This window comes from Bolinopsis microptera, chromosome 6 (genome assembly GCF_026151205.1).
Source record: "Bolinopsis microptera isolate Bmic1 chromosome 6, MBARI_Bmic_1.0, whole genome shotgun sequence".
Classification (NCBI taxonomy): domain Eukaryota; kingdom Metazoa; phylum Ctenophora; class Tentaculata; order Lobata; family Bolinopsidae; genus Bolinopsis; species Bolinopsis microptera.
In genome coordinates this window covers 10943608-10954330 of record NC_087077.1, presented here as the reverse complement: position 1 = coordinate 10954330, position 10723 = coordinate 10943608, and the positions used below count along the sequence as shown (strand labels likewise).

At 37.1% G+C, this 10723-nt stretch overlaps 3 protein-coding genes across 3 annotated transcripts in view; all 3 read right to left on the bottom strand.

The window, feature by feature from the left end:
- Nucleotides 1-10723, bottom strand: part of LOC134817088 (uncharacterized) — an 84168-nt gene that overhangs the window by 25646 nt on the left and 47799 nt on the right. Inside the window, exons 2-4 of the mRNA XM_063826195.1 lie at nt 4313-4421; nt 4075-4178; nt 3791-3869 (exon numbers count right to left, since the gene is read on the bottom strand). Of these exons, the coding sequence (XP_063682265.1) occupies nt 3791-3869; nt 4075-4178; nt 4313-4378 (249 nt within the window). The 5' untranslated portion in view covers nt 4379-4421. The remainder of the gene's footprint in view (nt 1-3790; nt 3870-4074; nt 4179-4312; nt 4422-10723) is intronic.
- On the bottom strand, nt 930-3239 carry LOC134817086 (polypeptide N-acetylgalactosaminyltransferase 4-like). The gene is made up of 3 exons (XM_063826193.1): nt 2468-3239; nt 1890-2270; nt 930-1732 (listed from the first exon to the last, which is right to left on the bottom strand). The coding sequence occupies exons 1-3, from the start codon at nt 3146-3148 to the stop codon at nt 1223-1225; spliced, it is 1572 nt and encodes a 523-aa protein (XP_063682263.1). The 5' UTR covers nt 3149-3239; the 3' UTR covers nt 930-1222.
- Nucleotides 9903-10723, bottom strand: part of LOC134817087 (WD repeat and FYVE domain-containing protein 1-like) — a 66149-nt gene continuing 65328 nt past the window's right edge. Inside the window, exon 13 of the mRNA XM_063826194.1 lies at nt 9903-10705. Coding sequence (XP_063682264.1) covers nt 10679-10705 — 27 coding nt within the window. The 3' untranslated portion in view covers nt 9903-10678. The remainder of the gene's footprint in view (nt 10706-10723) is intronic.

Below are 10723 nucleotides of genomic sequence, written 5' to 3'. Positions count from 1 at the left end.
ATATGCATAATATACTAATATACATAATATCATAACTTATAATATTTTCCGGGAATTATATCCCCGAAAAGTCGTGAACACCGAGCGCTGATAATTGCCAGCGTGTCTTGAGAAATTTAACAAATAACCCACACACGAAGTATTGGCCCCTTAAATTGGAGGTTTTAGTGAGCTTAAGTTTAATTTTATGCTTTTGAGGGCCAGAGTTTCGTGCACGGGATATATGAAACTTTAGTTACAATTAACAATACTTCTACAAAAACATCAATCTTAAAGTATCACCCACTTTATATTGCAGGACAATACTACAACTACTAATTAGATTTACAAAGCAACAAGACTAGAGAAATCTCATGCGAAACTATACTGATTATAAGTTGATAGCTGATGCTATATGTTCAATCCTTTGGCATTATAATTTAATGTTAAAAAGAGTTTGGAATAAGGGTTTGTCATATACTTTTAGTTCCTACATTTTCCTCACAAAGTTTTACCGATAAAATAACCGACCCAAACGGGATATTAAATTAATATTGAATTTATTAATTTGAAGATATTTTAAATCTAATAATATAAAGATTAGAAATTTCAGTCAAATGGTTCAGAGGTAGTGTTTACTAGCACGTTTTCAATCAATGACACACAGAACCGGTAAATCAAATGTTTATTTGGCGTCATGGATTTGGGGAGATTGTGATATTTTGGTGAACACCACGTTGACCAACATGTGAACATGCATAATATATTATTATTTTCTCCAAGAATTATATTCCCGAACAGTCGTGAACACTGAACATTGAGCACTGATAATTGCGCTGAACTTTTAATTTAACAGTTTAAATTTAAAATCGGTAGGTAGCTGGAACGAAAATGCATATCTTCACATTAATCATTTATTAGTGGACTGTATTCGAGTAAAAATGAGTACGTTTTGTGATAAAATTGTAAAATAAACATCGCTAACACAACATGGCCAAATTAGGAAATTATCATGCAGACGTATATAATCGCTAAAACCATGCACTAACTTTTATGGTCCATCTCTGCTCTAACCTCCACTCCAAATCACATTTAACAAGCCAAACTGTTTTATCGTCAGTTGCAATCTCTAAACACCTATTAGTAGGAACGTGGATAATTTGTTCAGTCTCGTTGTTGAACTCAAAATGCTGAGATGCGAATGGCTTGCCTTCTGTTGCTGAAGATGTATGACAGGGATACACTATGACCACAACCTTATCTCCGAACCAGGTCCATCCCAACAGTATTTATCGTTACTGCCAACTCTAATGTTATTGTTTTTAGTGAATCCCATTGTGTGACCATCGTTCACTGTAGTGGTTTCTTGTCTGCACGCATAGGGCACGATATTAAAGTTTATGGCCTCCAAACATATATAAGGTTTAGCTACTGACTGAATTTCACCAACAATTGAGAACTGGTCATTTTCCCAGGATAAATAATTTTCGTACACGTCGTTGGTGTAGTAGGAATAGTCTTTACACTTCTGTTTATCAGGATCAAACACGGATTTTATACGGATGGCATTCTTTTTAATAATCTCCTGGAATTCGGGGTCATTTGTGAATTTTAAAACGAGTTTGTTTTTCTCTTTGTCTTCTTTAACGAAATTTATCGCCTCTGATAAAGATTCTCCCATGAGATGGTGAAAATGTTTTGCACTGGGGAAGTATCGCAGGAGAATTCCATCGTTTCCATTGGGATGGAGAATCTGGAATGGAGATTGGAGGTTATTGAAAAACATATCAACATTATAAAACAAAACGTTAGTTTTCACATTTCAAAACGGCAACTTCCCCATGATTAAATAAAGTATCGGCTATAAATTAACAGAAATGACACAAAATCGAAAATAATCAGTATAAAACCTGACTGCAGGGGCACATCCACACTCCTTCACCACACATCCAGGCTCTGAACGCTAATCTGTTGTTCTCCACACCCCATCCATTACCCATCACACCCTCAGGATACAGCTCCTCCAACACTGACTTGTAACCGGCAATACCACCACCTAACAGACTGGAGGAAGGGTATGACTCCCATCTTTTACCAGTCCCTGAACCTCTTGTATGTATAATATCAAATACTCCAAATGCTTTCTGCATTCTGATGTAGTAAGGGGTCGCTACCATGTTAGAGTGGGCGGAATACTTTTGTTCGTCTGACATGTGGATTAGGGGGGTAGCTAGAGCTCTTGGTTTAGTTTTCAAGACGTTCAGGAGGGGTTCCAGCCAGCCATCATTAACCTGTAAACATTGTAAACACGTGTTTATAAGTTGTAGAAAACCTTGCAGAAAATGTACACTTTAAAGCTGTGAAAGGTCAATCCTTCGAGATCACAAAAAAGTAAAAACAGTTCTCGTTGCCTAACTACTGGTAACTTGGTAATAAATTTTGTAACAACAGAGACTTCGAGATTTAGATACTTATAATAATAACTCACCTCCATATGACTATCAAGAAGAACTAAAATATCTCCAGTTGCAGCAAAGATCCCTTTCCTCCGAGAGTTAGCAATACCAAGCTGCTTGTCATTGTGTAAATACACTAACGGAATATCCTGATCATTTGCAAACTGGGTTATCTCTTCTGTGATGTCTATGGAACTGTTGTCGTTAATAAGCAAAACTTCTTTCAGATACTTCGGTAGTGTTCTGTGTTTGATTGTAGTAAGTGTTCGCATCAGAAGAATGGGAAGCTCGTTGTAGTACGTGATGATAACAGATACCTTTGTGTGGTAGGTATTGTCAATGTGATCAAAGCACATGATGTCAAAGAGAGGTTTGGAGGGTGGCAGGAGCTGTCTCTGATACTGAATTGTTATATTTCGGTGAAAAACCTCGGAAATATTTCTAATTTCATCTTTAGAAAGTTCTGAGAGTTTGTTCTTATAATACCACTCCGTAATGATTCTACTGCGATACGATTTGATAGTGTCTTGATGGTAAACTGAAGATTCGTCTTGGTTCAATAATGTTATCCTTGTAAAACTGAGCTGTTCGTAAGCATTACCAGCTTCAGGCAAAGAAACGAGAGATAACACCGCATAAAGTACAGTAAAAGCTGCAAATGATAACAAACAAAACAAAGATATCAATCGAATAAAGCTCACGTACGGAAACATGCTCAGATTACTAAGTTACAAGACGGAGGTTAAACTGTGGGCACTGCCTGTAGAGTGTAGCTGTAGCTGTGGTACAGCTGGGACGGAGATTATAGTTATTTGATATATTATACTGTGACTCAGTATGGTGTACATTCGTTGACGGCATTCCATGAGGGTCAGTGTTATGTTAATTCTGGTAATTGGTAAATGTTCGCTCATTTGTAAATTTTCCCCTTTGAATTGTATGGTATTTCGTACCATGTATAGTATTGATAGCGATGGATACTCCTGGTGAGACGAACTATTCATTTTCAAACACGTGACAGCGATTAACCAATCGAATCATATTCCAGCATTGACACGTGCACTTTCACGTGGCAAAACAAATGTGGTTCACCTCTTTACAAGTATCCTGAACTATAAACTAAGTTTTATCGATAGAATTATAATTCGTTTTGTTACGCTTATTAAGAATATCAGGATAACAATGATGATCACATTTTATTCAATTGGGTACATTTTACCAGATATCATTCGAATTTAAGTTAAAAATAAAGATGGTAATTTTGGTCGGGTTTTTTAACCGGTACATTTGATTCTGAAATGACAATAAAATGTTTAGTATTTTGAACGCTTTACTTCTAAAAGATAATGACAAACCTCCAATCTTAGGACAAGGTTTCTCCTGTCATCCTCCAACAACTGTCTTTGTGTGATCTCATGTTCCAAAGCAGAGTTTCTGAAAATCAGTTGCATTAAATAGTTGCAAGTATGAACCACACAATGTCTAGAAAAACTAGAATATTAAATAATCGCTATTATATCAATAATTATGTTTATGAGTACGAGTCAGTTCAAAATTTACTCAAGTGTAGCTTATAGCTCTGCAGTTTAGAAAGCTAAGTTTGCCTCTTATGACCGATTTTTAGGGAATGTAAAGAAACCTGAAGGCAAGTTGCTCCCTAAGGTCTTCTATAACTTTCTTTTTGTCACGGAGAGCATCGTACAATTCCTGCTTTACCTTCTCTTCATCGATACTCGCCGACTTCTATTCAGAGGATCAAATGTTTATGATTTATTAATTCATAATTAATTACTATTCGAAATCACACCACGTTAATTATGTCTTTACGTTACCAAATACCAATGAATTGTTTAAAACTTCAAAATTTCTTTTAATACCTCAACTTCAGTAATGCGATATTCTATGTCACGGTCTGCATGTCTCATCATTGTGAACTCAATCATTACCCCTGCTCCCCATCACCAAACTGCAGCCAATCATACTGAACTGCGTTAAGTTTAAAAGGCAAAATATAATGAGCTACAATCTACATGGCTTCCAGTCGGATCATTCATGTTTTAAGATAAATACCAATGCAAATGGCAATACTTGTAACTTGAATTGCAACAATATGCTGAAAATATTATGAAAATACTCTTAAAATAATGCAATTTACTCTTATTGTCGTTTTTGGGCTTCAAATTAAAGAAGGGAAACGATTAAATTTGAATACTGCAATAATGATAAAATTCAAACAGAACGGATCTTGCAAAAACTAAAATCTAACCTCAAACATAAAAAAGATTTACCATATTATATATATATCATATTTGTTACCAGGGGTTAAACCATCAATGATACCTTTATAAAATTACAAAAGCTTATCAAACTAGCCATCTTACTACAGAAATGAATTTGAATAAATTATTCCAGCTTAACATTAGTAATCTTACATTAGTTATTTAAATAAAGGACACAGTATTTGAAAACAATCAATTTAAATTTTATCAATGAAAAATGTAAATTAAACTTAAATCAAAATGTATTTCAGAAAGTAATCAAAGTTCAGTTTAAAAAGTAATTATCTAAGTGGTAGATAAAAGTAACATCGGTATAATATAATAGAAATCAGACATTGTTTTATGTTTAAATGTTTACACCCAGTGCAACCATGCCAAAAATTCTGAAAAAGAAATAACACCATTTCCGTCTTTGTCCAGTGCTAGGACAGCAGCATCAGCAGTATTAGCCTCATAATTCAGATCAGTCAAAACCTTCGTAAATTCTCCGACATCTAAACTACCTTTTCCATCAGTGTCATACTGTTGAAACATTTCAACAGCTTTGTGTACAATGAAGAATTTGGAGGAATCGTTGACATATTGGAAATTTTCTCCACTATTTAGCCATTGTTTGAATTCATCGTAACTCATGCTCTTTGACCCATCTTCATCACTTAACATAGCATAGATTTCTGCCTCTTCTGTATTCATTCCGAGATCTTCTTCCAGAAACTGTTTAAGTTCTATGCCAGCCAAAGTACCGCTGTTATCCTTATCATATTTCGAAAATAAGCTCCTTAGAACCATATCAGGAGTCTCCACATCACCAAAAAACCCATGAAATGAGTAAGCCATAAAATCCTGTATAGTAAGTAGTGTGATGTTAGATAATTTGATTGGTAGGATGTTTCATGATATCGAGAAGCTTACAAAAAGGTTAAGAACATTCATCCATTTCATATTGCCAATAAGCTTTCATGGCGCAATCGGTTTGGCTGTTAATTGAAAGATTGCTGGTTCAAGTCCAGCCGAGAGCATATCTTTTCTATCACAAGTAATGAAATGGTAGAATTGGCTTTATATTTCATTGCAGTTTAACTGGCATTAATTATTAATTAAAATTGAAATTTAAAAACACCACTATTAAGCGTACACTTTTACTCAGCATTATATTTCAATCAATTTTGTAGATGGAATATGTGTGATATATTACTAGCAACTTACAATTATGGTTAATGGAAGTTAGAGCAAGTGCAAAACAGCAGAAGTAAATTATCTATAATATGTGTATCATGTGTCTCATGGGAAATGAGTCATTTCCCATGAGAATTGCCAATGATAATGGATTAGATTATCAAATTACAAATTGTACTGAAACTATTGTGCAGAATTAACAATAGCAGGCTCAGTACAATCGATATGGTATTAATTGAAGGTAATCCTTTTCATGCCACTTATTTCATGATGATAAGTGGAGTTTAATAGATATAGCAGTAAGGTTAACGTTATCTAAAATAATTTGTACATGTGAGTTACTGGAAAGATATAAAATTTGACAAACAGCATATCATTTTATCAGTTATTTGAAAAATTAAAAATTGAACATTCGTTCTTATTCATTTTCCACATTTTTACAATGTAGATTGATAGCCAAGGCTAAATGTTAACTTTCAAACAATATGAGATGCCCTGAAAACTTGTAAACCTACAAAACAACGACAGATCGAAATATGAAATATATTGAGCTCAGATTCACAGTGCAGCATATGATCATTGATCATGTGACTCTCCTCACAGGGGGACTATAGTGCAAAGAAACTGCTGCTAACTGCGGCTGACTGTTGCTAACTGCTACTGACTGCTGCTAACTGCTGGAATCATTGCTAACATAGCTAAGTAGGTACGTATATTCCCTTTTCAAGTTGCTACTCAGCACTCATATTTAATCAAATATAGCTTAGGATGCACCAGCTAGGGGTGTAGGAAGAGGGGGGGCAGGAATTACAAGGCTCCCCTTTGTAATTCGATCTCGGAGGGCAGGACTCCCCTATGAAGTGCGAGCTAGTTCGGAAGCGGGTTACTCGGCGACACTAAACCTGTCATTCCGCCGAATCTCTATTTTATGTTTATGAACATAATAGCCTAGGGTCCCCAGGTAAGAAACAGGGAAACTGCCTTTCTTTCTACTTTTCTCCGATCCACAGTTCATCTAGGTTAACTATAGGTAAAAATATAATATTAATCATAAGCTAAAATGTACTAATCTTTGTATTCTAAATGAGGAAAAGAAGAAACATTGTCAGTCAGTCGAGAAAATTGTCACCCTGATCATTATTGACGGCCCCAACGTTAATGTGGCTCTTGCTATGTTTTGGTTCAGCAGAATTAATTTGTATTATATGATCAAGTTTATTCTTTGTTTATTTAGTTGTCATTTGGCCACACATTAAGCAACTAATATATTGCAGTACCATTTATCAATTAGACATTTTAATTTTGCACGGCTAAAATGCATGAATGTAATGCTTGATTTATTTGTATTGCATGGCACGTCATGACCCGCCCATTGTCGTTTCACTAAGTGAAAACTAGCTGCGAAGGATTGACATCGTGATTCGTGAATCAACAGGTGGCGATTAGATTTGGACCGTTCTGTGTACACTTGTAAACTTTATTTTTTGATTTGTATGGTAAGTATTTTGTATTTAAAGTATTAAAGCATAATGTGCACAAATCTATAATTTAAATCTTTATACTATACCTTTGTAGCGCGATGCACTACTGGGTCACGCGCGCATCCAATAATGCTTCTCGCAACTACTTATGCAGATCGGCGAGATGCAAAGGATTGACATCGTGAATCAAACTATACCTCAAATTTCTAAAATAGGATCATGTTAACCTTTTATTTAACGGGTGATACTCGTATGTCGTAAAATATTTGTTGTCCAACTCGGCGCGCGTCTTGGTACTACGTTATAAACCTACAAGTTAACCAGTAACCTACAATGAATTAGTAGTATATAAGAAGTGCACAACAAAATAAACTTGCTTATCGGATTTTCAATTTGGAATAATTGATGAATTTCGCCTAGGTGCCATTTACCTGAAGACCCCAGGCTATTATGTTCATTAACATATAGAATAGAGATTATGCGGAATGACAGGCTGAGCGCGGCCCAGTAAAGGTGTCATTTACTTGGGGACCTTAGGCTGTTATGTTCATAAACATATAGCTCCGAACGCGAATATTAGAGATTCGGCGGAATGACAGGCTGAACGCGGCCCAGTAAAGGTGCCATATTTGATGATGCGCGGCTTTTCGAGCTTCAGTAAGTGTAAAAGTTGTAACGCGATGCGTTACTGCATGGGCCGCGCACTCAATTATGCTTCTCGCAGCCTTGGAGGACTTCGCCGCTTCGACGCGCCGCGCAAACTAGCATTCTTGCTAGTCGACGACGATCGTTGCTCTGCTTCGCAGAGCAACGATCTCGACGGATTGACATCGTCAATCAACTCGCAGCCTCGCTACACGCTAGATCTGGCCTCGCCGAGCTGCGATGAATTGACATCGTCATGTAAATTGTAAAAGTCGCGTTATTTGACGAAATTCGTTAATTTTTGTCGCGGTCGTATTATTTTGTTATTGTAGCGCAATGCATTACTTACTGGATCACGCCGCGCATCAAATAATTCTTCTCGCAACCTTCGGTAGATCGGCGAAATGCACCATTGTGCCTTACCGAGCTGCGAAGGATTGACATCGTAAATCAATTCTGTTACATCTTGCATCTCAAATTCCTGATATGGAGTCATGCTGAAAATTCGTAAAGACCTTCCAATCGGACTTTGCTCTAACCAGAGCCCTCTCGCTTGCAGTAGCGCGCGACCGCCGGAGGTCGCTTGTGAAACAAGCGCGTTACGCAGTACGCGTAGGCACATGGCTATGTGAAAATCGGACTGTCAAAAGTGTTTGAAAAATTTGGTGGATGACGGATGTCCGAGTTGACATAAAATATAGTAATTGGTAATGCAAATGAAAATGAGGCAAAAGACGTTGCTTTGAGCTATTATATTGTAGCGCGATGCACTACTGGGTCGCGCGCGCATCAAATAATGCTTCTCGCAACCTTCGGTAGATCGGCGAGATGCACCACTGTGCCTCACCGAGCTGCGAAGGATTGACATCGTGAATCAAGCTATTATAGTAATATAATGTTTGATAATTGGATATGCCTCAAATTTTTCGGACAGCAGACAGCTTCCTTGTAATACATAATATAAGTCTATCAGTAAGCATACCAATTTTTGTTGAAATTGGATTGAGGGAAGGTTACTCAATGTGCATTTGTTTGAAGAAAGTTGTGCTGGCCGAAATTAAAAAATCATCCTACATCGTACATGTCGCTACAGTCGCGTCGGCACGCGCGGCTCACTGTCGATGGTGCACTACCTAAATGAATGGCTAACCGACAATTTTTAGAGCTATACTCTATAGGGCCGGGTCGTTCACATATTACGTAATCAGTCGTGGGGGTTTCCAAATGCTTACGGTTGATTACGGGGGGGGGGGGGGGGGGGGGTTTGGTCGTTGATTACGTAATCAAAATTGTCTTTTTTACCCTGTAGAATAATAACAATTTGACAATATTTTTGACCATTGTTAATGATCAGGCCGGCGCGCGCTACTTCGCAGCACTTGCCATCGCGCTACTTCGAAGAAATTTAGACGAGTAACGTCCGTCAACAATATTTTAGTTCAAATTCCACTCAATTTCACTCTGATAGTGATAAAATTTAGAAATTGATCGAATATCCAGCTATAATAGTAAGTAGTTTAGAAGTAGCTTGGCTTGGCCGGATATCATCATGATAGCATGATCGGGGTAGCTTGAAACGTAGAGATAAGTGTTTTCTAGGGAAAAAAGTCAAGGGGGGGGGGGGGGGGGTCAGGCCATGATTACGTAATATTGGGGGGTTGAGTCTTGATTACGGTTGATTATGGAGGGGAGGGGGTAAAAATTGCTAAAATATTGATTACGTAACATATGAACGACTTGACGGATGTTACTCGTCTAAATTTCTTCGAAGTAGCGCGCGCCGCTTTCTTCTCGACGGCAAGTGCTACGAAGTAGCGCGCGCCGGGCCAGACCATTAACAATGGTCAAATGAACGACCCCATATTAACAAAAAAGAAACAAACAGCTTCAATTAGAATTATCATTTAATACTCAAACAAACTTGATATTTTATTAACGTGACTATGATTAAGATTCATATCTTATCTCCATATAGTAACAGAATTCTCAATATTAGTGCTGGGTTCGAGCCTTCAATTCTGTTTGCGGTCTTCGGCCATATAAAAGCACTATCAAGTGTCAAGGCCATCCATGGTCACACTTTGCACTATTATTACGTAGTACTAGTAGCGGGGCTATTCTGCTCTACAGCTGGAGATAACGTTCAATGATCACCACAATTTCACAGTTCAGCGAGTACGAAGAGGACAGAGCTTGCATTAAGTAGAACGAGAATCTGTTATACCACGAACCGTATAATAATTGGCGAGGTTCAACTGCAACAACATCTTTCTATTCTCGGAATAAACCAAAAGCTATCATTTTATCATAGGTACAAGAATAAAATTAACAATAAAAATGAGTTTACATTTACAATCATAACTCAAAACTTTCGAACCATCGTCGATTCCAATTTCCATTCAGTCTCCAGGACTTCAATCTTTGTAAATAATAAATCACACATAAACAAAAAAACACGAACACAAAAATTTTATTTTGAAGTGAGTTCAAAATTACATATTTTTTATGATATAGGATGACGGGATTTGGCAGCTTATCAGTGTCCTTTGGCATGATCGTAGTTCACATTCCACAATTATATGATTCTTGGGAATATCTGTAGGAAGTTGAGGTATTTCAGGACAGTACAAGAGGTTCAGATCTCCTCATAGATTCTTGGTTCTCAGAGACAGGCAGCCACATCGTATAACTGGAATAAAAGGTTGTA

What these genes read in the sequence shown, in the direction of transcription:
- LOC134817086 (XM_063826193.1), bottom strand. Translation starts at nt 3,148, where the DNA reads ATGTTTCCGTACGTGAGCTTTATTCGATTGATATCTTTGTTTTGTTTG. An exon ending in TTCTTGATAGTCATATGGAG is followed by an intron (nt 2,271 to 2,467) that starts GTGAGTTATTAT and finishes CAATGTTTACAG; the next exon opens with GTTAATGATGGCTGGCTGGA. An exon ending in GGATGTGCCCCTGCAGTCAG is followed by an intron (nt 1,733 to 1,889) that starts GTTTTATACTGA and finishes TCTCCATTCCAG; the next exon opens with ATTCTCCATCCCAATGGAAA.